Here is a 26,334-nt window from a genome sequence, read left to right as displayed (position 1 = left end):
TATTGGTATATTCAGACAAATTAGGGCTTTTGCCCAATTCAAATTTGATTGCGCTATGTGCATATTGAATGTCCACCTTAAATACATTTGCATCACATGTTTCTAAGTACCGATGCATTACCATATGCTAATAGGACCGTATTAAAGGAACAGAAGGAAGGCAGTGTGCTGGACAGAGGTGAGTGCATGTTTCCACACTCGTTTGTTGGGTCATGGGAATACATTATAAACGTCACTATGATATGAAGATGTTATATATGTTATTATGGAAGCAAAAAGGGTTTTTCACAAATTGACTATGGTGATGCAGTATATAGGTTTGCATTACTATCAACTTTAGGTAAACTGGACTCTCTATATCATGCAGCATTGAGGTACATTACAAATACAAGATTTAGTACTCATCATTGTATATTATACGATTTGGTAGGCTGGACTTCTTTGGCTTTACGCAGGTTGAAGCACTGATATATTCTCTTATATAAGGGTATTCAATGTAAATTATATGAATATACTTATTTAAATGAATATCTTTAGCTTCCCATAGTAACGAAAGCATCATATCTCATTCTTTTTTGCATTTTAAAATCCCAAATGTGCGTACTGAAGCTGGTAAAGGATCCTTTGCTTATTATGCCCCATGGTCCTGGAATGAGTTCTAGTCCAAACTGCAGACTCAGATAAACTGGTTTTCTGAATAAGGTGTCTAGAAGGGCTAGTATTCCGATAGTATCCTAATACTAAGTGGGTATTTGGTATCACGTTTTCGGAATACTGGTATCCAGAATACGGACGGATTCATTCAGAATATCCTGTTTACATGGCATGGAATAGCTATTCAAATTTCCCACTATTCCGAATACAACTGGAATCCTGATAGAACAGGACAACCAGAACAGATGCCTGGATAGCAATATGGGTGCAGTCAATTGCACCTACCACGCGTGGCAGGTGCGCGACCTCATAAAAACCCCACATTATCTCCTCACCGTTTGCTCTGGTACTGGGGAATTTAATATGTTCCTCAGCACGTCACAGCAACTCGGTTATGAACCAGTCGAGGTGGCGGGACACGGCTGACTGGGTGATCCCCACTGTATCACTTGCTACCTTCTGGAAGGTCCCTGTAGCCAGGAAACACATACAGACAGACACTACCAATTGCTCAGACAAGACATGACTGCGCAGGTTTGTTCTGGCCAGGTCATCATGCAGCATGTGACATAAATGAGTCTGCATGTCTCGGTCGAGACGATACCTGGACACGACTTGCTCATTGCTGAGCTCCTCATGTGTGCTGAGGCCAGTACACCCTTTCAGCAAATCTTCGCCTATGTTGCTGATGCTGGGTGTGCCTTGCATCATTCACATCCACATGTCAACGGACACGCTGCATGCTGCCCACGTTTCCCATTGTTGCTTGTTTGTAGTCAGTGCTGGAATGGTACTGTGCTCGGAGTGAACGCAGTCCTTTTACAATCCTTATTCTGTGCGTCACAAACCTGGTTTTGTGCTTGGTGTATACCTTTGAATATACCATTATCAAGCATATTGTCAGCCACTTCCCCCATATTGCGCGATGCATTCATTTTATTTCTGCACGGCGCAGAATGGATTGTGACGCGCAAAAGGACGTTTCAAATATGGCAACGTGGTACAATTTCGGCACAACGGCCATTTGCGACACGCATACCCCTCTGCGCGGTGCGCAAATCTTTCGAAGATCTGGCCCTGTATCTTTTTTTTAATATTTCCTGGAGTATTGTATAATAGTCTCCTGAACCAAAAAATGAAAAATGAAAAATGCTTGGTCTTTAAAGGATTCATGTTGAATTGATGGCCATGGCTGGGGGTGTTATTGACATACCTGTTTAGTGCTCACTTTGTTTATACTTAGTCTATATTGTACTGTATCTGTCTTATGTAGGAAGATGGAACACAACTTTTTTTTACAGGATCCTGTTTAGAGTCATATTAGCTTTTATTATTATTTTTGCATTGTGCCTTGTGTTGTAATCAAGTAGTTTTTGTCTTGTTTTGTAACCCATTATAGTTTATTTAAAAAAAAAAAATGATGCAAATTGCATTTTCATAAATCGATTCAAACCCAGTGCACACACATAAAGTACTGTCCACTCCACTGTCTGTTAATGTATATGTAGAGCAGGTGGGGCCAGTATAGTTGAAAGTCACATTTTTACATGATTTGAGTAGAATGAGGATATCTGCTTAATGCCTGTTAATTAGAATTCTTCAACCAAGCTCACAACTAAGTAAAGACACAGCTGCACTCAGAATGATTGCAAAGCAACATTTATGTAAAGCTCACAAATTAAAGGTACGGTTCCCCCTCTTACCTATTTAGGTACCATGAACAGGCTCAAAGGCACATGTGAATATGTTAAAGATTAACTTTAAAATACAATCTTTATTAAAATTACAAAATAACATAGAAAATGTAACAATTGCAGTTCCACTACCACATGCAACTCTTTTCTAACAAAAGCGTTGAAAACCACATGAAAGCTCAACAGGAATAAAGCAGGTATTTTTGTTTGAAAATAAGTAATTTATAGGGGAGTTTAAATAAAAATGTGAGAAATTAGTTTGCAATCGTAAAGCCACCTGCAAGTACAGCACAAAGAACACGCTGTTCAGCAAAAGTAAAATTAAGAAATTAAATACGATGAAAGTTGCAGTCCAATAGGTCAAAAGTATTGTATGTCTTTAGTGTTAAATGTGTATAATAGTTTATTTCAAAGGCAAGCATTTTTTTTTGTAGACGTCAAACTGACAATATTAGACAAACACACATTTCCTTTATTACAATTGTTACAAAATGTCCTGTCGTCTACCTGTCTCTTTTTAGGTATTACAGGCAAGTGCAAAGGAATCTGCATGTGCTGCTGCTGCTGTCAGTGATCCAGGAAAGGGGAGAGAATGACGGGTCCCAAAAGACAGCACAGCCTTCTCCATCTTCCATGGCCAGACTGCTAAAGCTATGCTGCTCTGTGGAGATTTACCAGTCCTGGTCAATTGAGTCTCTCACAGAGGTGGCTTCCTCCCGTCTGCTGGGAAATAATCTCCCACCTGGGCAGGAGAGCAAAGGTCAGTGCTTACCAACTTTACACTGGGGCTACTTCACGTTTACAAGCGCCATTCTCACTTAGAACTATTTTATGCTGCTGTGGATCAGGTCTGTTGATATTTCAAGTTTGATTGAAAGGTAAATAACTTTACAAACTAACAGAGATTTTTTGCGTTTTTTAAATTGCATTCACACAAGGGCAAAAAGTTACAGTATTACCGTAGCTTCTGCTGTGTTTCAATAAAATAGCCCATTATGATTGGCTGCACAAATGCAAATTTTAAAAGGTAAAACATTCCTGAGTTAATTGAAACAGTACTACTGTATTTTTACCGCCTTTTGTAAAATAAGAATTTTGCATAATTGCTAAAACTACAATATCCCTGTTATTGCTCCTGAGGCCTCTCACTAGCATCATCTGACTGACAATTAAGAGCAAGGATCAATTTGAACATTTGTTCATTTGTTCAATATATGCCAAAAATGTCTTCTGGCTACTGCTTTATATTAACTTAATTTAGCAGTTCTAAATGCATGCTTAGATCGTAAATTACCTGAAACATAAGGATTTTTTAGTAAATGTGGATATGTATGTATCATATGACAATTCTTCTCAACACTTGTAGTTTTCAATTAAGCCAGTAAATGTTACTATGATTTCCTTAATTTCTTTAATGTTTGATGTCATTAATCTCACCAGTACATCACCCTCTGTAATGACTTATATTCTCTCTCCACCCCCGACTCATTTGCCTTTTAGACAAATCGGCATTAAATAAAGTGTTACCAATGACAATTGCTAATTCATGTTCTCCTGGTGACAGACACAGATATGTGTTCACTGACTGATATCACAAGAACAATGGCCTGGATCCACCAATCATCTTTGAGATATGCTGCCCACCTTACCCCGAAGCTGTCTTTCTTTAGCCTCCAGACGTTCCTTGACTTCATTGACAGATTCCACACAATCTCTGCACAGCTGTCACAAAACAGGGACAGGGCACAAAGGTAAGATGGGCAGGTTTTATTATAACACTTTAAATCTTCCTCAACCAAAATGTGTGTTGCGTTCCAAGCAGAAGTGCAATATACTTAAGGCCCTTCATTTTCAGTTTTTGATTTTCTTTAAATTTTCCGGAAATTTATCGGTGTTTATTACAAAAAATAAAACACAGAGTGAAAAATAGGTGCAAAAAATGTACTCCACGGGGGCTCCCAGGAGGCACATCCAGTAAGGGAGCTCCGCGTGGAGTGCAGGATACGCCCTATAGCATTGGATGTCTCCAGTTCAGTTCTATTCCACTGCCGACTGTGGATGGGAGTTCCCAGGGGGACGGCGCACAATTGGCCGAACGCAGCCCGGCGGGGGAGCTTAGGTCAGCCAGGGTGTCCTCAGTGCACACCAGCGACCCCTGTGGTCTGGCCGGGTGCCTGCGGGCTTGACTGAAAGCTGCCCAGAGCTGCGTTGTCCTCCAACACTGTAGCTCTGAGGTGGCTGCATGGTGGGCCTGCAGTGTGTAAAAGAAGCGTTCGGCTGACAGGACCGTGAATTAATTAACGCATAATCACCATGTAATCATCGTTATATTTTACAAAAGAAAAAAAAGGTAACTTTCCCACTCACCGATCATTTTAATTAGCAGTTTTTAAAATAAATAGCCTGGCTAAATGGCAGTCATGAGTTCAGTTTGAAGCTACAGACAAGCAAACCAAGTGCGAGAAGGAGAGTGGGTTGGGCGAGGGGAAGAGGGAATGGGCTTGCCCCAGGTTCGGCTTCCTGAGCGGGGCTGAAGCTTCTCTTCTCCCAAAGAAAGCCGCAGCTCCTCTTGCAGCAAAAAAGTAAAGATAAAAGTAATGGGCCTAATATTTATTTACTTATAAAACAAATACTGAATAAGATGTCTGTTTTCTTCAGTTCAAATACTGTATCAAAAGGGAGAGACAGAAACAGTTAGACTGAGAAAGTTAGATTGAGAGGTTGTTTACAGTTTGAACAACACTGGTACTGTATTTACTGTAGCAATATTGCATGAATCACAATGTAGGATGTATGTAGGATCAGTGTAGGAACGCTATATCCGAGGCGCGTTATAACTGAGAGCCTTATAGCGAGGGAGCACAGTATACCATAAAATTGCTACTGGGCTGCATCGAAAAATATATATATATTAGAAACATCTGCTGCAAATCAAGGATTACTGTATATCCTGGTAGCGCTTCCATTCTGAGGGCAGGCTGATTTTCCATTAAAAAAGAAAAAAAAAATTAGACCTGCTTTTCAGTCACATATGTAAACGCGAAAGGTGCCTTAAACCGCAAATGTGAACAGGGTTGCACACCTAAACATGCGGCGGCCCCTAAGGTGGGCCTGGCCAGCACAGTAGTATGAACGGGGTCGTCAAATTCCACTGTGATACAGTTTTCATCAAGGGCTGTAGTATAACTACATGGCTAGAATGACATTATTAGCAGTATACCTGCATGGTTGTGCTGTTGCTACTGGCTGAAACGACCTTAAGCGTTGTATAAACAGATAACGTGGGACAATGTTTGATGAGTCAAAATTTGAAGTTTTGTTGTATTTTCTATAGGTTGAGAACAGCGCTAGCCAGACTAAATGAGTCAATTTTTACTGCTGAGAAATACAGAGTGGTGGTGGAGTCCTTGAGACAACAGTTCGCTGTGGCTTTACAGGTAGGAAAACTAAGTTGTTAGTATTATAATATGGGCTGATGCAGGCCCTTTTCACAAGGTTCTCCACTGACTAACAATCTACAATCGTTTCATGACTATCAATCTATATTTACAGTAATTCATTCAATCATTTAAATAACTCATAAATGTATCATATTGTACAACACAGCAACAAAGAATTTTATTGAGTTATTTAAAACATTTTACAAAGATAATCGGGCATTTGATTCGTCTCGAAATGCAAAAGCAATAAATTCAGTACAGTGCATCAGTGCACCACTTACCCTCCAACTGATTTGTGTCATTTCAGTAAACAATGACAGTTCACAAGCAGGAGAACATTGATTACCACTGAATTTGTTTACAACACTTCCTCATTAAAGTAATTTGTATATATTTCAAAAACTATTTTCTATTCAGGGACACTGTGGAAGGGGTGTGGGTAATTCACTGACAAGGAGACAGACAGGTGTATTTGGGAAACACCACACAGGTGCCCAGTTTTATTTTAGGCCGGCTCTTTTTCTTTCCTTGTATTTTTTCTCTCCGGTAGAGGGCACTGTTGACCGTGGGCTGCCTATCAACGATGATAGACAGCACCACGGAAATACCACAGCTGGTACACGACCTGCAAATGCACTCGCAGGTGCTCAAAGAAATAATAATGAAAACAGAAGGCAAAAAGAACAAGGGAAAATAAAACAGTAATAAAACTACAAATAAAAGGTGCTGCACTCGGCAGCGTTATCCCGGTCGCCGCTACCCGCACGACCCGGATCACCGTCCTACTCTCTCGGCTATCTCGCCTGCTCTTTCACAATACGCCGGGGTCTGCCCAAGGGTTCCCCGCTCTCTCTCTCTGTCTCGCTGATTCCCGGTCCTGAATCAAAGTGTCCGCACCCTTAGCGCGTCTAAGTGGGCAGACCTGAGGAAACAACAGAGCGTTACTTTATAGGACCGACAATCACCCAAGACCCGCCTCTCGGCCATTCAGAGAGGGGGAAAGTCCACACTCACACTTTCCCACCTCCCCGTGTCACTGCCATGACTCACAGGCGGTTGTTGGGCGACTGCCGCCCTCTTCCTGCAGCCCGTGAACACGCCAGCAGAGTCAGCACAGATCTCTCCCTGTTACAGACACCATATGTAAACAATCAAGTTAATAAATATGCAACAAATGACCCACGCCCCAGCACTATAAACATGCACAGTATTTATTTTTTTGGCTTTTTCTATTTGTGCCCGTCTCTGAGCCCTATTCACAAAACCTGTTGATGACTGTTTTTTAGATTTTGCAGTTCATAAAACTCCAGGGTTTATTAGTTCTTAAAAAAATAGGAGACTGTGTGGTCCAGTGGATAAAGAAACTGGCTTGTAACCAGCATGTCCCGGGTTCAAATCCTAGCTCAGCCACTGACTCAGTGTGTGACCCTGAGCAAGTCATTTAACCTCCTTGTGCTCTGTCTTTAAGGTGAGACGTTGTTGTAAGTGACTCTGCAATTGGTGCATATTTCACCCAACCTAGTTTCATATCTTGTAAAGCGCACTGTGAAAGGCATTACATAAAGATTATTATTATTAAAGCCTTCTATGTGCTTACATTTCTAAAATCTATTTGCCAGTCTGTGTGGACTCCACAGTAATTCCAGTGTTGTTGATTGTGTCTCCATAGCTGCAAGAACAGTATCAGCAAGAGATGGCTTCTGAGAAGGCCAATTACAGGCAAGCAAGGCTGCGTTCTCTTCAAGTAGAGAATGTCTTGTCCCAGCTGTATGAGCAGTTGGAGCAGACTCAGGCAGAGACTACGGTGGCTGCCAATGAGGTCAGAACACAGTCCAATCAGCCAGTTTTCAGTGGTATCATTTTAGTGTTTCCTATTGACAGGATAAAAATTATAAAATACCATTTTCATATAATGATGGAAAAATAATTGTTATGTACATTGTTATTTTTATTTAACTGCTAAATCTATTATGAAATAGTTCATGGATTACTGGCAAACAGTGTGTAGGTAGAGGAATGCTGTGGTGATCAATAAACAGACAGACAACGATAATCCAGGTGCACTGGTGTTTTATTTGTACAAACCAAAAATATGATGACAGATGGCAGTAAATAATAACAATGAGAACAGACAATACAGTGGTGTGTATTGCTCTGTTTTAATCCACAGGTTAGTCCTCTTCCTAAACAACCACACGTAACACAAGTCCACAGTGCGAGCTATAGTGCTCGTGGTGTAAATACAGTTATTCGTGAACAAGGTGCAGTGTTGTCCAGGTTTGCTGCTGGCCTTTAGCGACAGCTCCGGATTGTGTTAACCATCTAATGACAACAAACAGTAGCATAAGAAAACAAGCTTAAGCAATCTTTGCATGACCCACGGTAGGATGATAAACATTTGTTGCAAACAATAAAATCCAGTTTGATATTCTTGGAACTGTATTGGACTACTGATGCCGTATTTCAGAGATGTTTTTGGTCCCCATCAGGTTAGTCCCATGTACCAGGCTGCACTGAATGCCCTACAGTCCTTAAAAGTGCAGCATGTGGAGGAGATCCGGTCTTACCGTGTTCCACCTGAAAAGGTCTGCCTTGTGACAGATGCGCTGTGTTTGATGTTTGGAAAGCCCATGAACTGGGAGAGTACAAAGCAGCTGATTGGACAGAACAATTTCTTCCAGGTGAAAGTTGTAATAACCATACATTTAGAAAGATAAGGTTTGGAGATAAGATAAAGATGTGATAGAATTTGGATGTGAAGGTGGACTAATTCTAAAATAAGGAAGTCCATAAACTTTGAGCATAATAAAACTAGAATTGGGGAGGAGGGGAGATGGGATACTTAGGGTTTTTTTTTTTTTTTTTTTAATTTATTATACAGTAAATAATGTGATGAGAAGATATCATAGGGTCCTTTGTACACAAACTTCTTGAAATTAAAATAAATTAATAGGAAATTAATTAATGTCACTTGAGGCAAAGTTAACCAGGGAAGAAGAACTGAGGTAAGACATATACAAGATTTACACAAGACTCTCCATTTAAGTTACCTAGAGAAATAGTATAGGATATAAAGGGGGTGGGACAAAAAAAGATAACACTTTTGTATAGGCTGTGCCTCATTTGGTTTGTTATGTATCATCAGGTCAGTTTCAGTCATGATGGTTAAGAAAACACATGACTTGTATGACTGATCAAAGGACACAGAGAGGTGAGCAAAGATCCTTCAGAGACAGTTCTAACATATACTTGGTTTCTTTCTGCCCCAGAACCTGGAATTCTATGACAAGTGCAACATTCCAAATGCTCTTTTAGAAGCACTGGGAAAGTTTATAAACAATCCTGAATTCAAGCCGGAAGTGATTCGGGACATAAGTCAACCTGCCGAGGCGCTCTGTCTCTGGGTTTGTGCGGTTTACCAGTATGGCTGCCTGTTGCGCCAAAAGGCCCAAAAGCTTGCCCGTCTACATAAGACTGAGAAACTGATAGCAGAGACCAGGGCAAAGCTGAACAAGGAGAGGATGCTGGAGGAGACAGCAAGGGAGAGTTTTGAGGAGGCAGGGAGACTGCTCGACAAAGCATCCCAGCATCTCGAGGAGCTAACTCAAAAACAACAGCAAGCAGAGATCAGAGAGCAGGGTGTTCAGCATGCTGCCCAGTTGGTGAAGGGGTACATCATAGACTGGACGGCCAAGGCAGAGGTGAGCTGTGTGTTATTACGTGCACACTGAATAGTTTAAGCATGGCCCCTGTACCAACGCAAAATGTAATAACTAGCATATAATGTAATGTTAATCCAATGCAAAATGTAGGGATCCTTACTTTAATAATCTCCTGATACCAAACACATTTTGTGAAAAGAAAACCTATTCTGCAGCAAGTATGAAACTTTGTGAATAGATGTCAAATTGAAATTGACAGTTACTTGGAGATTTATTGTTAAGGGGGGTTTGAAAAAACAAGCATGCAACCACCTTCAATACTTCAATACAGTTTGAAGGTGTTTCATTTTGTATGTTATTTTAGCTTTTTGTGAGGCTGTGTTTTTTTTAATTGATTTATCAGTTCAAAACAGATCGATTAAAAACAGATGACATGTGGTGTTGGTATAAATTACACAACACATATTGTAGCTTCAGAAGAACCTCAAAGGTAAGTCTAAAATGTCCTTTGTTTTTTGTAATGATAAAAAGTTGGCCTACTGTATTAATAAACAGTCTGCATTGTTAACCGAATGATAATAAAATATAACACAGCACCAGTGTCAAGGAAATTGGTAGACTGTGAAAAAGGTAGATATTGCCTTGGGGCAAAGTGGTAATTAGTGTGCAGGTGTAGAGCAGGTGCGTTAATCCTAAAAAGAAAAACAGGACAAAGTACGGGTGAAATGGTTTCTGTTTTATTTTGTAATGTACACCACGGGATGTACCTCCCCATTCACCTCCTGCAAGAGTATGGCTCTAATTCCAGTGTCCGATGCATCTGTCTGTACGATCAGAGGCTTCGAGAAATCTGGCGAATACAACACAGGGGGCCGTACATTAGGCAATTTTCAATTTTTGAAACGCCTCTTCGGCTGCAGGGTTCCACTGTACCATGGCAGGTCGGGTGTTCCGGGTCAGGTCACGCAGGGGTCCTGAAATGATTGTATAATCTTGGATGAAACATCTGTAATAACCTGTTACTCCCAGGAAAGTTCGTACGTGTTTCTTATTTACTGGTCGAGGCCAATTCTGGATGGTAAGGAAGAAAAAACATCTTTATTTTTCATCACCAACTCACGTAACTCCTTGGTCTGGGAAGGGGATACATCACTGATGGCAATTATTTCCAGCGGGTTTTCTGAAGAAGAGGAGGTGGCCGAAAATACAGAAGTCTTTATGTTTTGTCCACACCACAGTGTTTCTTGACTTACCCATTTTTTCAACAGGTTAACATGATATACCTGTTCTGGCTTTCTTTGTCCTGGCTGACAGATGAGGTAGTTCACGGGTCCCATTTTCCGCAACACCTCATAGGGACCCCGCTATGTAGCCAGAAATTTACATTCTGTCGTGGGTACTAGCACCATAACCCAATCCCCTGGAGCAAACTCTCGGGGTTGAGCAGGACTATTATACACTCGCCTCTGGGCTTCTTGAGCCTTCTGTAAATGTTCCTTCACGATGGGCATTACACTGTTTATGCATTCTTTCATTTCTATGACAGTGTTGTGGGGACTCGACTATTGTTCCCAGTTCTGCTTAGTCACATCTAACAATCCCCTGGGCCTGAGGGAAAACAATAGCTCAAATGGTGAAAAACCAGTGGATGCCTGGGGTACCTCTCTTATGGCGAACATAAAAAACGTCAGCAGCTGATCCCAATTTCGTTCATCCCGCTTCATGGTCCTTCTGAGCATGGATTTTAAGGTTCTATTATCTATCGACTAGGCCGTCAGGCTGGTATACAGAAGTGTGCAGTTGTTTGATTTTAAACAATTTACCTAAATCTTTCATTACCTTGGACATGAATTGCGTGCCTTGGTCCATCAGGATTTCTCAGGGAAAACCTACCCGGGAGAACATCTGTAGCAACTCTCTGGCGATGCTCTTGGTGTTGGCACTACGCAGGGGTATGGCCTCGGGATACCTGGTGGCGTAATCTACTACAAGAAGTATATATTGAAATCCTTTCGCAGAACATGGTAATGGTCCGATTAAATCCATAGCAGTTCTATCAAATGGCGTGTCTATCACTGGCAATGGAATTAATGGATTTTGTAAAACAGGAAGGGGAGAGGTTCTCTGACAGTCAGGACACCCCTGGCAATACCTTACCACATCCACATCCACTCCTGGCCAGAAGAAACATTGTGTTTCTCTCCATAAATGTCCTCCCAACAAATGGCTGTGGGATAAGTTCAGCACTGTTCGTGAAACGGGGTTGGTACCAACAGCTGCTCCACTGTGACCTCATTGGACTTTGTGACCTGACAAGAGATTTTTTCTCATGGAAACATGAGGAAAAGTGAGTGCAGAAGCAGGATTTATAGGTATATCATCTATTACCTTGACATTCTGTCATGCGTTCTGTAGCATGGTGTCTTTCAGCTGAGCGGTAACAAATCTTCCCCTGTACTGTGTTAAAGGAGTAGGGAAAATCTCATCAACATAAGAATTTCCAGGCCCTTCGCCCTGCTCTTCCAGTTCCTCTTCCACCATTTCTGGACCATTGATCCCCTCCGGATTTCCTGTCTCTTCCTATTTTCTTCCTCTTCCTCTTCCAGGAGGACACGAGTGTTGGTCACGGGAGTCGGGCAGGTAAGTACCAATTTGTTAACTTTCCTTTTACAAGGTGGGGAGTTCTTTGGCTCAGTTTTCATTTTCTTTTCACTAGAAAATGTAACCAGTACCTGGCATGCCTTATTACTGGCACAGTCGTCTTCTTTGTCTTGTAGTCTCTTCGATAATTCTTGAAAATAAATATAGACAGTCGCAGCCCAAAGCACAGGATATGATAAATTTTCGATCAGCCTTAGGTTACCTCTAAAGCATCCTCTTGTGGTGCTAATCTCCACATCTGCCGCTTGATAAGATTTGGTGTCCCCATATACACAGGTGATGTTCATGGCTGGAGCACCAGTCATCTGGATTAGCAGTGAGGGTATAATTAGGAAGAACATGCTGCCAGAGTGTAGAAGAGCATCTGCTTCTTTCCCTCATACTTGTACCCGACTGAGGTGTGGCGGGTGGCGGTGTGCTTGAGTGTGGGCAGAAATTACATGGTAGTGGTGTAGGTTGGAGGTGTTGACATGCATGGGTTCCTCCTTCTTGTGACAGTTCCAGGCGATGTGTCCTATTTTGCCACAGCTGAGGCACTCCCGGGTGTCTGTATCAACAAACCCCTCATTCCTTACCTTCACTTCAGCGTGGGAAACGTGATCCTGGCGCATATGTTCCCTGTCCGCACTTTGGATTCTTTCTTTCCAAACCCTGGGCGGCTGGCCTCTTTTCAGGGGTGGTTCTCTCCAAACGGCTGGGTTTGAGCAGTTCATCTCGACATCTCGACATCTCTCAATGAGGTCCACCACTCCGTCTGCTGTGGTGGGACTGCACTGGCTGACAACCTTCTTTAGCTCGTAAGGTAAGCCCCAGATGAAGTGGTCAACCACTATTCTTTCCACGATGGCACCAGTACTGAGTGTCGCGGGGCTCTAGCCATTTTTTTGCTAGGTGGACACTTTGTCTTTGGCCGCACCTCTCGTTCTGCAGTGCGCTCAAATGTTTTTAGGAAAGCCTCGACGTCATCATTCTGTGTCATTTTCTGCAGATACCAAGTGGCCACGATGGGTAGACCAGCGGTCTGTTGAGCAATTTTCACAGCAGTAATTTCAGCAGTCAATTTTTGCATGTCCATACTCATCTGCAATTGACACCTCTTTTGTTACTCCAATAACAAGCGATTGGTTTCTGCTTGTTGCCGATTTGCATCTTGTTGCATGTTATTGGAAGTGACTAATTGCGTCAACAGCTCTTCCATGGTTGTCTGACCTTAAAAAATGTTGTTTTTTTTTTGGGTGTGTGTGTATCCCCACAGCCTGCCTGCATTCTCCACCAATGTAAACGTTTCCTGGGGCTGGTTCTTCACAAGGCAGGGATTTCACACAAAACCATACAATACCTGAGAAATTAAGGTTTAAAACCTATTCATTTTTATAGGCTTGGCAGTGTTCTTTATAAACATAATGAAACAAACAAAAACAGTCAATCAGTCAGCAGTCGGAGGTCTTTCAGTCTCTTTGTCGTTTCAGGCCAGGGTTCGTTACCAGGGGTAGTTTTCGTGTTGTCCAAATGCCATTCGGGTTCTCCAATCCAGTCCTAGTTTGGCGTCGGGCTTTCAATTCCTTGGTATTTTCTTTCCTTTCCTTTCTTTCTCCAAACCTCCTCTCCAATGCTGTCCTATTCCTTCACCTGCCAGGATCACAAAAGACAATAAGAAAGCCCAGGGCATGGTTAAATAGAGCAGAATGATTGCATCTTGTAACATTTTTTTATTTTTTTTTGGTTCCTGGGTAGTAAGTGTTATTTACTAATTGCTTATGCCTCAAAAGTATAGAAAATGGCTATTATTCCCCACAAACTTTGCTTTTGTGACCAGGACAGTGATATTTTGAAATTTACCTATTTTCCAGAACATTCCAGATAGAGTCAGTGCTGAGTAAACTTGGAGTAACTTCTAGAACTTTCCAGTAATATAAATAATAGTATAAATACAGGGGCCTTAAGCCCACCAGTTCAGTTTAGTTCCAGCTGCCTAAGTGGATACATATCTGCATTTTTCTGAGATGGCATCAAGAGGCTGCAATGGTGGCATTCCTAATGGGTCTCCAAGGTAGTTTTACCAAGTTTCCCTGCTATCTTTGCCTTTGGGACAGCAGGGACACCAAGGCGCACTACCACAGGCGGGACTAGCCACAGCGGACCGAGTTCTCTGTGGGGAGGAACAACGTCAAGTGGGAGCCACTGGTGGACCCCCGGAAGGTGTTGATGCCACCACTGCACATCAAATTGGGCCTTATGAAACAATTTGTCAGAGCTCTAGATAAGGAGTCAGCAGCCTTCAAGTACCTTCAAGGCTTCTTCCCAAAGCTGTCTGAGGCAAAGGTCAAAGTCGGTGTCTTCGTTGGACCACAGATAAAGAACATCCTGGAGTGCAATGAATTCCCCAAGAAGCTCACTAGTAAGGAGAAAGTGGCTTGGAACAGCTTTGTCGCAGTGGTTCAGGGCTTCCTGGGCAATCACAAGGCCAAAAACTATGTGGAGCTGGTTGAGACTCTGGTGAAGAACTACGGCACAATGGGCTGTAGGATGTCCCTCAAAGTCCATATCCTTGATGCTGATCTTGATAAATTCAAGGAGAACATGGGAGCGTACTCGGAGGAGCAAGGCGAGCGCTTCCACCAGAATATACTGGACTTTGAACGCTGCTACCAAGGACAGTATAACGAGAACATGATGGGAGACTACATTTGGGGGCTGATTCATGAAAGTGATTTACAGTATAATCGTAAATCTCGAAAAACTACTCACTTCTAAATCTTTTGTAGTCATTTTTGTATTACTTTAGTATAAATACATGTTAATTTGGATTCATATGTTTTTCTGACTTTATGTGAACGAAAAGACACAAATTCGCTCGTTTTCTCATTGGAAATAGGTAAATTTCAAAATATCACTGTCCTGGTCACAAAAGCAAAGTTTGTGGGGAATAATAGCCATTTTCTATACTTTTGAGGCATAAGCAATTAGGAAATAACACTTACTACCCAGGAACAAAAATTGTGTTACATAGTGTTGTTATCACCTGTTTGCAGATTTGCCTTGATTACATCTGGAGACAGGTATGGCTGTTCTGCTGCAGTCTGGAAGTTTCCACTGAGCTGCCCATGGTCCTGACTCTGTGGAATCCTTTATATTGCTGTCCGTGGCCCTGGCAGTCAAAAAAAAAAGAAACCTTGCAGGCACATAAAGTCCATCCACAACATAACCCCTGAAACCGCTACAAGAGGTATGTGAAAAATACAGCGAACAAGGGGTGGGGCTTGGCTGGAGATGCAGTACTGAGTGTCCTTTTGCTATGCAGTGCCTTTTAACCCTTTGCGGTCCATTTATTCAGCGCTTGTCAGGCGCATCAGGTACAATTTATTTGCACACACACTGTTTAAAATATTTTTTTTCAGAGTAAAGAAGGTTTAAAAGGCACTACATTGCAAAAGGACACTCAGTACTGCATCACCAGCCAAGCCCCACCCCTTGTTCGCTGTATTTTTCCATCTACCTCTTCACAGGCATGCATAAATCCTCTCCTGATCACTTGTTTTATCACCAAACTCCTCAGTACTCCAAGTCATTATTTTATTACTATAACATCAAAAAAAGCTCTGCATGTCTGTGATATTCTTTAAGCGCTGGATGCAGAAGCAGCTGTCTTCTTTGTTTGTGTCTGTGTTATCTCTGTGGTGCAGAGGCTATGGGCCCGATGTTCGATCTTCGCACAATCCCCTTGCTAAATTTGTGCCTCACAAAAAAATAGTGCTTTGGCACAAAATGAGAGATATTCCAAAACGGCACAAAGCGGTTGCGAGACATTGGAATATAGCAGTTTTTTGAGCAATTCGCAAATCTGTTTTTGCCTCGCAAAACTGTCTGTGCATTCACTACGAATATAGCAACTGCACACAACAGCCAAGCGAGAATGCAGAATGATGTACAGGCACCATTAGTAATGGCATTACCCAGCCAAGCTGCTGTCATTGGTGTTGCAACAGTATGTACTGATATGACAGTAGATGAGACCACATAATATATCCTGCACACATACATACTTGAAATACACAATTGGCTCCGTAGCTAGGCGCCGAGTTTGCAAATTAATAAACTGATAAGGACACTGTTTTGTTGAATACGGACAGTATTGTATCACAAGGAAATACTTTCTGTAAAGGCCAGCTGATCCAACCATAACTGTATGTTTTTGAAGTAAAATAAAAAAAAAAAATCTTTGGATACTGTCTTTTTTTTCTGAATGATTTTATTATTTTTTTTATATAAGTCGTGCCGTGACAAAGTCTACTGTGGTAGTACACTCTCTGATTTGTAAATGTAATGAGTTCCTTCACTTGCAAAGAAAACATCAGTCAGCATTTTTATATACACAATACACAGAAATGCGTTGTGTTATTCATTCTTTTCACCCAGTTGAACATCATGATTAAGCCCATTTTTAAGGTTTTGAGTGTCGTCGGAATGGACTTTTTTTGTTATGACATTTTTTTCGTAAGAATAATAATTAATTCTAAATACGCTCATAAAATGTTCATTGTAGCCTACTGTGATTCCTCAGTAAATGAACAGTCTCTGTACAATAAGCAACATCGACATTCAGCAGACTGGACAGCTGCATAAAAACGGCTAGAAATTAGTTAAATAGAACTGTTTGTCCCACCTCAGCTAACTTATGATTGGACTGCTGCAGACAAAATACAGGTCTTTGATTGGTTGATCGTATCACCTGTCTGGCTTTAGGAAAATGTTAGCATGCCTTTCACAGCAAGACAACTCGTGTGTCTAGAAAAAAAAAAAGGTTTTCTGAATAAGGTGTCTAGAAGGGCTTGTATTCTGATAGTATCCTAATACTAAGTGGGTATTCGGTATCACGTTTTCGGAATAATGGTATCCAGAATACGGAAGGATTCATTTGGAATACCATGTTTACATGGCATGGAATAGCTATTAAAATTTCCCACTATTCCGAATACAACTGCATGTAAACGCAGAGACTGATGATTAAAATAGAGCAGTGTAACCTACTTACCAAGGAGAAATGCATGACCCGACTCAAATGCACTGCAGAATTTGGACTGATGCCAGATGTACGCATCAGGACATTGACAGTGCGACCTGATGCATCACAGACAACCTGCATATTGAGAGAGTAGTAGCCCTTGCAGTTCATAAAGGCTGCTGCTTCCACCCCTGCAGGTGTCCGGATAGCAATATTGGTGCAGTCCATTGCTGCTACCATGTGCGACCTCATAAAAACCCTGCATTATCTCCTCCCTGTTTGCTCTAGTACTGGGGAATTTGTATGTTCCTCAGCACGTTGCAGCAACGCGCTTATGAACCGGTCGAGGTGGCGGGACATGGCTGACTGGATGATCCCCACTGTATCACCTGCTACCTTCTGGAAGGTCCCGGTATCCAGGATATACATACAGACAGACACTACCAATTGCTCAGACAAGGCATGACTGCGCAGATTTGTTCTGGCCAGAACATCATGCAGCATATGGCATAGATCAGTTGAAACGATACCTGGACACGACTTGCTCATTGCTGAGCTCCTCATATGTGTGCCGGGGCCGGTGCACCCTTTCAGCATATCTTCGCCTATGTCGGGGTTGCTGTTGCTGGGTGTGCCTTGCATCATTCACATCCAAATGTCGACGGACGTGCTACATGCTCCCCACGTTTCCCATTGTTGCATGTTTGTAGTCAGTGCTGGAATGGTAGTGTGCGCAGAGTTAACACAGTCCTTTTATAATCCTTATTCTGCGCGTCACAAACCTGGTTTTGTGCTTGGCGCATAGCTTTGAATATACCAAGATCACGCATATTGTCGGCCACTCCCCCCATATTGCGCGGTGCATACATTTTATTTCTGCACAGCGCGGAATGGATTGTGATACGCAAAAGGACGTTTCGAATATGGCAACTTGGCACAATTTCGGCACAACGGCCATTTGCGACACGCATACCTCTCTGCGCGATGCGCAAACCTTTCGAAGATCAGGCCCTATGTGTATTGCTCAGACACCCCCCCCCTTTTTTTTTTTTTTTGCTCCTATCAGTCTCACTTGACCATTGAAAGGTCTGGAACCAACTCGCCACGTAATGTGTTGAAGCTGACACCCTGGGATCCTTCAAGAAGCTGCTTGGTGAGATTCTGGGATCAATAAGCTACTGTGGTGCATGGGGCTGTCAGATAGGCCCTTTATTTTTATTTTTTTTTGCGGCTTCATTCGGCTCCTATCGGTCTCACTCAACCATTGAAAGGTTTTCTCTGCTTTTTCCAGAGAAAAAACCTCTAGAGACCTGTGCTCGACGTCTTGATGATGTCGGATAGGCTATGACATCGGACTGGAAAAGGAAAATTGTAAATGTTGGACTGGTCTGACATAGGACCGCAAAGGGTTAAACCTGTTTTACTCTGGGGGAAAAAAAAAAGTATTTTAAACAGTGCGTGAGAAAATAATTTGGACCTGACGCACCTGAAAATCGCTGAATAAATGGACCTCTAAGGGTTAAGATACTGAGTGCTAGTGTACTGAAAGTTAACTCTTTTAATTGCATTGTAAAAATATATATCTGAATTTGAACATTTTTGTTAGTGTTGCAAAATCACAAATGCCAACATTGGGGAGAACATAAAGCTGTATTCTATGTCCACAGGAAGCTGAACAACACCTTTACACAGTCCAGGGGGATGCTCTGCTCCTGGCCGCTGCTGCATCCTATCTGGGCCCTTTCAAGCCAAGTGTCCGGAAGGAGCTTTTATGGAAGTGGAAGAAGCTCTGCAGGAGAGGGGAGATCAACCTAAACCCTGAGGATCCACGACAAGAGATATTCAACCTAGCTGTGCCCCCTATGATTGATGTTCCTGCTGCTGCCTCCATCATCCCAGTGAGAGAGGAAATCCCCCTGTCCAAGATCGGGGGGAGGAGAGATAATATTCCTCAAGACCTCTCTGACAGGCTCATCGTACAGCTACTTCTCAGGAGCTCCACCCACCTCAATGTGCGACAGTGGCCTCTGCTTGTTAACTCTGACCTGCAAGGGGAATGCTGTATAGAGGCAGCTCTGAAAGGATACAAACCACACCTAAAGACAGACCGTGTGCTGACAGGTAGGGAATTATTCTTACACATGACTTCCCACTTCATGCACTTTTCATGTCAGTGCGAGCTCACTATTTTATTACCCCCTACTTGCGTACTTCCATACGCATGTCACAATTTAGAGTTTTGTAGATATCTATAGAATCACTTATCCAGTTGTCACAAAACAGGCCATTTAGCACATGATTTAAATTGTATTATGATCTAGGGGTATATGGAGACTGTCTGTCAGTCTGACATAATTTATCAGTTTAGCAGATACCTATAGAACTGCTTAACGAGTTGTCACAAAACTGGCTAGGGACATTATTAATAATAAATTGTGTCATAAGCTAAACTTTTCTTTAAAAAGTTACTGCATAGCAACATTAGGAACAAAGATGGAAACAATCAAAACCGGATTCAACCTAATTAGTCATTTACTTAACTGTAGTATAGTCTATGTCAGTTCAAGGAATGCATCCCAGTGTGAATTTTGTTTCTGTTCTGTATTTTAGGTGAGGGACAGAACCTTCTGCAACAGACCCCCAGTCCTGTGCAAGAGAGATTCCCAGATACATTGCTGGTGGTCACTGCTGATGATCCAACCCTGGATCAGAAACTACTTCAAGGAGCTAACCAAGGTAAGTCTTCATGGGTGTACTGGTGTACATTATGCTCTGTACCAATTCTCAGGAAACGTGATTGAGTGACGTGAACTCCTGGGAGATTGCTATTCTGACCTTCCTATCCAGGCAGAGCCTCATACGTCCTTTATGTATGTACCACAACTTCTGTTTCTCAGTTTAAACTTCGTTGAAATCGAACCAGCTTTGCCCTTGGAAATAATTGTATAGATAATATTATAGTTTATAATTGCTTCCTTGTTTCTTCTCTCAGGACAGGCAGTGCTTGTGACCAGCATTGAGAGAGGGGCACACTCCCTTTTGCTACAGGAGTTGATTCAGAGACAAGCATGTCCAGGCTCCATTAGAGAGGCTTGTAATGTCCATCCAGCTTTCTGCCTATACTTAAGCACTTCACTTCCAATGAGGGTCCTTGCAGAAGGTGAGAGCCTCCCCCCTTTTCAACGATTCCACACTCCTGAACTATGCTCATCGTATTGCTTTCTGGAATCGGTGAATCTAAAAACATGTAAAACGCAACCTCAACTATTTGTAGACCTGTAAATGCTGTCAATCTTCCTTCTTTCATGCCTCTTTAGAATTGGATTCCGCCTTTTTGAAGATGGTGAATGTGATTGACATCAGTTTAAGTCAGTCAGGATTAGAAGACCTTATCCTTAAAGAGGTAGTATTGTCAGAATGCCCAGAGATCTGGGAGAAGAGGAGGACAATGCAGAGAGACATAATGCAGCAACAGGACAGCCTGCAGCAGGCAGAGGTGGGTTGAGGCTGATTAATTGAAGCACAGAAACTGGGAATGAAGACTAGGAGGTAGTCTGGCTTTATAGCAGTAGCTGAGGGATTGGGGAGTAAATTGAAATTGTGGTGAACAGAGGGAATGAGGGGTTGAAATATTTGTGCTAAGACCCTACTGCCCTGCTAACATTGAGACTCTATCTTGAGCTTGGAGTGAAAGGGTAAGAGTTCACTCAGTTTACTACAGAAAGCAGTTGTCTAGTGCCTCTGAATCTCACATTTCTGGGTCATAGTGCAATATCCGTTTGAAAATAATTAAAAACAAAATAACTGTAAAAAGGAGACTACTTCAAAATCCAGATTTCTCTCTCTATGCAGGATTCCCTGATGGATTACATCATTCAGTCCTCTACACCCCTCTTGAAGGACCCTAACTTTGTTCTTCATGTAAAAGACTGCCAGAAGAGGGTGGAGGCCATGCACATGGATCTGCAAGAGCTAACAGCGAAGGTGCAAGAGCACACAATTCTCCTGAAGGAATATGAGAAAGTAGCAAAACTGGGGGTTGCCCTGCGACAAGCCTTGCAGGAGGTATCCAAGCTCTCACCTCTTTACCTCTTCCCTCTAAAGCCCTTTGTGGATACAGTGAAGAGGGCAATGGTCCAAGGCGAGGTGAAGACATTGCGCAGGGTTTGGGGAGAGGCCACTGTGGCCAGACTGACAGAGATCACCCACAGGATAGTAGCTCAGGTTCTGGACAGCTACCGACCATGTCTATTCCAGAGCCATGCAAGCCTCTTCCAGTTGTTAGTCTCAGTGGCACTGATAATGCACAGTGGGGACTGCACTACTGTGGAGTGGCGGGTCTTTTTAAAAGGGTTGAAGGACATAGCCAATTCACCAAACCTCCCTTCTCTTCCGAAATTGCCCTTGTGCTGGCTAAGTGAAAATGCTTGGAGGGAAATTGCCCTTCTGGAACATCTGCCTGCCTTCAAGGGTATTGGGTCGTCTCTACTTTGCAATGCCAGCCAATGGCAGGAGTACTTCAAGCTTCCCTATTCCACTGTGATAGGATCAGTCCCTTGCCCCTCACATGCCCATCTCTCTGCCCTCCAGAGGGCATTGCTATGGAAGACATTGTGTCCTGATAGATTTGTGACTGTCGCTGACGACTTAGCTGCCTGCCAGCTGGGCAAAGCTATGGCAGTTGAAGAATCCGGGTGCATGGATGTGTCTGCTAGGATCCTGACCCAGGCTGCGGTGCCAGTTGTGTTTCTAATGCCAGGCCAGGGACAGATGGGTCCGTCCACACACCCTCTGTACTTGGTTAAGCAGATGGCAAGGGCGAGTGGCACTGAGGTAATTAGTCACTTTTTACAAAATTTTTAAGCAGTTTCTTGATCAATATATTGTGGTAGAGCATTACACTGCTCAATTCTCAGGCTAGACTGAAAAAGAGTAAATTACCTTGACTGAATTTTATCTCCAACTAAAGCCTTCTAAACTAAATTGTGTTTGATTTAGAACATAAGAAAGGTTACAAATGAGAGGAGGCCATTCGGCACATCTTGCTTGTTTTGTTTGTTAGTAGCTTATTGTTCCCAGAATCTCATCAAGCAGCTTCTTGAAGAATCCCAGGGTGTCAGCATCAACAACATTACTGAGGAGTTGGTTCCAGACCCTCACAATTCTCTGTGTAATAAAGTGCCTCCTATTTTCTGTTCTGAATGCCCCTTTATCTAATCTCAATGTGTGACCCCTGGTCCTTGTTTCTTTTAAAAAAAAAAAAAAGTTAAAATTAAATGCAGCTTAGTTACTCTACTTTAAACTGTGTAAAATGATGCATGCCATAAAGAAGGTTCATAAAGTCATTTAATTTGATTTTAATAACGTGTGTGTTAAAACGTGATTAGTACTGTTTGTCTGCCACACATAACACTTCGTAATCTGACACCAAAGCCGGTGTTCGTAATCTGACGCCAAAGCCGGTGTTCCTTCCTCCATAAAAGCCCACGTCACAACCAGTCATTATCCAAATTTCGAAAATAAGACAAAGGAAAGATAAAGAAAAGAAAAGTAAAGAAAAGATTGGAAGGGTGGGTGGGATATAGGTGTGTGAAGTTCATCATCCTACGAAGAAACCATATTACAAGCAATCATTGTCTTCCTACTGCATCTGATGAACTCCACACACAAGCTGAACCCTCCCAAAGGATTTAAGACAAGTGGATGGTTGGTAGAATTTAGTATAGGAAGACACAGAATACAAAGAGTAAAAGGAGGCTGAAAGCAAGACATATTCAAGTTGAAACACTAATAAAGGTCTCGGAGGAGGCAGAGGTAGCAGCGTGACAGATTTTAGTTTTGCCCTATGTTAACCATACCTTTCCCCATGAGTTTTGATGAATCCTGAAGATGGTTTCCTTCCAAGGCTGCAATAGAACTTGATGCAGGATGTGACCCAGTTTAAATGTATCTGTTCAGAGACAGTTTTGCCCCTGTTTTGTGATCCCTCTACTGAGATCAGTCTCTAGAAATTCAGTAGACATTTTTCTTACCTGTAGCCAGGGTCCGAACCATGGTAACCTAAATGATGAAAATACAGGCTAAGGCTCCCCTGAGGGACGATGTGTTTCCTTGGGGGGTCTTAGGTGGTAGCCCCACCAAACACCTCTAGATACCCAAGGGTGGGTACCTACAGAGTGACCATCCCAGCCAGGAAGCATGTCTTGAATTTTCCCAAACAAATGTAAACATTCAGACCCAAGTATTAGATTGCTAGCACTCGGGAGCTGTTTCTGTTAAGCCAGCATCAAATCCGGATTACAAACACCAGCACCAGTCACTATAACAGTGTATATACCACCGACACAGGAGTGGCACGAGAAAGGACTCTGAGCCGTGCCTGTACTTATTAATTCGGGACCGAAACCCTGTATTGTTTAGCCGTGCAGTTACATATTGATGTGTAATTGCCAGTGTTATTTTTAACAGCATCAAACCGTGCAACACAAAAATATAGAATTGTTTGGACCGTGAACTCTGTTGTTTGTTGTTGTTTGAGCACTGCATCACCTCTGCACCTGCGCACGACAAGCCCCTTTGCTGCAGTATGGTAATCTGCTTTTAAAATGTATTGCACGGTCAAATTATTTAAACCCCAGGCTCGCACACATGCTCGTGAGGTCAAGACCTCATCTTGAATATTGTGTGCAGTTCTGGTCACCTCGCTATAAAAAAGATATTGCTGCTCTAGAAAGAGTGCAAAGAAGAGCGACCAGAATTATTCCGGGCTTAAAAGGCATGTCATATGCAGACAGGCTAAAATAATTGAATCTGTTCAGTCTTGAACAAAGAAGACTACGTGGCGACCTAATTCAAGCATTCAAAATTCTAAAAGGTATTGACAGTGTCGACCCAAGGGACTTTTTCAGCCTGAAAAAAGAAACAAGGACCAGGGGTCACAAATGGAGTTTAGAAAAAGGGGCATTCAGAACAGAAAATAGGAGACACTTTTTTACACAGAGAATTGTGAGGGTCTGGAATCAACTCCCCAGTAATGTTGTTGAAGCTGACACCCTGGGATCCTTCAAGAAGCTGCTTGATGAGATTTTGGGATCAATAAGCTACTAACAACCAAACGAGCAAGATGGGCCGAATGGCCTCCTCTCGTTTGTAAACTTTCTTATGTTCTTATGTTCTTAACAAAATATGTGCATTGCAAGCTGACAAATGAAGAGAATAACTGAGCGTCGATATCAGTCATAGACAGGAATTTAATTAAACCAGTACTCATTTTAATTTGACCCAAAAGGTTGATCCTTAGCAAAGGTCGAGTTGTATATATTCTCTGTAAGTCACTGTCGATTTTAACACTGTTGCTTGGTGGTACATTTCAGGTGAGTATCAGAGTGATTTCATTTGGTGCCCAAATCACTAGAGAGATGCTCCTGCAGACGCTAGAGACAAGTAGCAGGGATGGGCATTGGCTGGTGTTGGATAACTGTCACCTCTTGGACCACTGGGACAGTGAAGTGATCCGTGAGCTGACTCATCTGGTGTGCCATTCATCTCAAGGTAAGAGCTAATGAAGCCTTCCTGATTCCAAACTTTATACCACTAGTGTGTTTGTAACACCACTCTTCAATTTTTAAGGCAATTGGAAAGAAGTCTCGGATGCTGCAATAAACAACGCTCCAGTAGCCTCCAAGTCTGGTGGAAGACAGGTCCACCCCCAGTTTAGACTGTGGCTCATCACGTGTGCTGACACCCCACATGCCATCCCAGGTATTACAGGATCAAACTTCAGGCTGTTTCTCTGAGCAGCACACCATACTGTGCCTAATGCTTAGTGACTCTGCAGCTGTTGCTGATGCATAGTTCTCCCCTAGTCTCTAAGTTGCTTTGGATAAAAGCATCTGCTAAATGACTAATTAATAATAATAACTATGTGAACCATAATTGCGAAGGGAAGAAAATGATCACAAAACTAACTTAAAGTGGTAAAATATCGCACAACCATGATGAATTCATAACATGTTATATATATATATATATATATAGAGAGTCTAAAAAAAAAACAACATTTAAATTTACAGTTTTAATAATTTAGGGACAGATTTATTTTTTTAAAAAGCCCCGTGTCAATGTGCAGTCTTTGAATACTGGCACTAATATAAAGCACACAGCTGCAGAAAAATCTATACCTGTTTAGAACAACTTCATGTTTTCATCTAATGTATCAACAATATAGGAATTGCATTAATGGGTTGAGATGTTACTGTAAAGAAATACTGACACATTTGCTGCCTTATGAATTAAAATTACAATGATAAGTAAAACCATGATGGTATTTATTGCATTCATTGCAAAAGAGTTTATTTAAATTTCTAATTCACTTCCCTGGTGTGATTATAGGAAAGTGAACTGTGCTTTACAACGCAAAAAATAACGCAGCAAATTAAGGCTGGTTGCCATTGAACCAGTCCACACCCACCATTTCAGTCCACACCAAACATGTAAATGAATTACATGTATCTGTGAAAGGGCAGACCATAACCCTGGTTTCTTGAAATAGAAATCTAGCAATTGGGTATTTACCTCTTGAAGACCCCGAAACCTGAATAGCTATACCAAAGCTGTGTGCTAGTTCCTGTGACACAGTCATGTCCACCCCCTGAGGGCATAAAAGGACTGCACATACAGATACCAGCATAGGTTAATGGTTACATTTCTATTTCATGGAACCAGGATTATGATAACAACCTAACATTCCCTTTCAAGTACAAAATGTAAACATTACTAAATGGGTGACTGTACCAAAGCCATCGCAAGGCAATATTGCATAACGATTGGAATGCCACAGGGCTAAGCCAAGGATTCTGGTATAGTAAGCTAACTTGTTAAATTTGCAGACAACACAAAAATAGGAGGAGTGGCAAACACCTGTGCAGCAGCAAAGGTCATTCAAAATGATCTAGACAGCATTCAGAACTGGGCAGACACATGGCAAATGACATTTAATAAAGAAAAGTGTAAGGTGTTGTAAGGTGTTTATTTATGCATATTTACTATGGAAATAGCTCTAAATGTCCACACCATGGGGCAATTTACATAATTTGTTTAATTCAAATTTTGCACATCTCAAACTATTTGTATGGTTCCCAAGAGATTTGAATTAAGTGGAGTTCACTGTACATACATTCAGCTCTTAGTGAAGTGGTTAGTTGTACAAGTCAAGAGGCATT

At 42.0% G+C, this 26,334-nt stretch overlaps 1 protein-coding gene across 1 annotated transcript in view; it reads left to right on the top strand.

Moving 5' to 3' along the window:
- LOC121328037 (dynein heavy chain domain-containing protein 1) overlaps positions 1-26,334 on the top strand; it is a 75,017-nt gene that overhangs the window by 13,032 nt on the left and 35,651 nt on the right. The window contains exons 4-16 of the mRNA XM_041272488.1: positions 2,870-3,108; positions 3,913-4,099; positions 5,683-5,785; positions 7,458-7,607; positions 8,278-8,469; positions 9,058-9,489; positions 18,781-19,234; positions 19,724-19,849; positions 20,106-20,273; positions 20,431-20,609; positions 20,966-21,946; positions 24,487-24,664; positions 24,743-24,874. Of these exons, the coding sequence (XP_041128422.1) occupies positions 2,870-3,108; positions 3,913-4,099; positions 5,683-5,785; positions 7,458-7,607; positions 8,278-8,469; positions 9,058-9,489; positions 18,781-19,234; positions 19,724-19,849; positions 20,106-20,273; positions 20,431-20,609; positions 20,966-21,946; positions 24,487-24,664; positions 24,743-24,874 (3,521 nt within the window). The remainder of the gene's footprint in view (positions 1-2,869; positions 3,109-3,912; positions 4,100-5,682; positions 5,786-7,457; positions 7,608-8,277; positions 8,470-9,057; positions 9,490-18,780; positions 19,235-19,723; positions 19,850-20,105; positions 20,274-20,430; positions 20,610-20,965; positions 21,947-24,486; positions 24,665-24,742; positions 24,875-26,334) is intronic.

The sequence above is a fragment of the Polyodon spathula genome, chromosome 15 (genome assembly GCF_017654505.1).
Source record: "Polyodon spathula isolate WHYD16114869_AA chromosome 15, ASM1765450v1, whole genome shotgun sequence".
NCBI classification, from domain to species: domain Eukaryota; kingdom Metazoa; phylum Chordata; class Actinopteri; order Acipenseriformes; family Polyodontidae; genus Polyodon; species Polyodon spathula.
The sequence above is the reverse complement of the archived record's forward strand: the minus strand, read 5'-3'. Positions and strand labels throughout refer to the sequence as shown.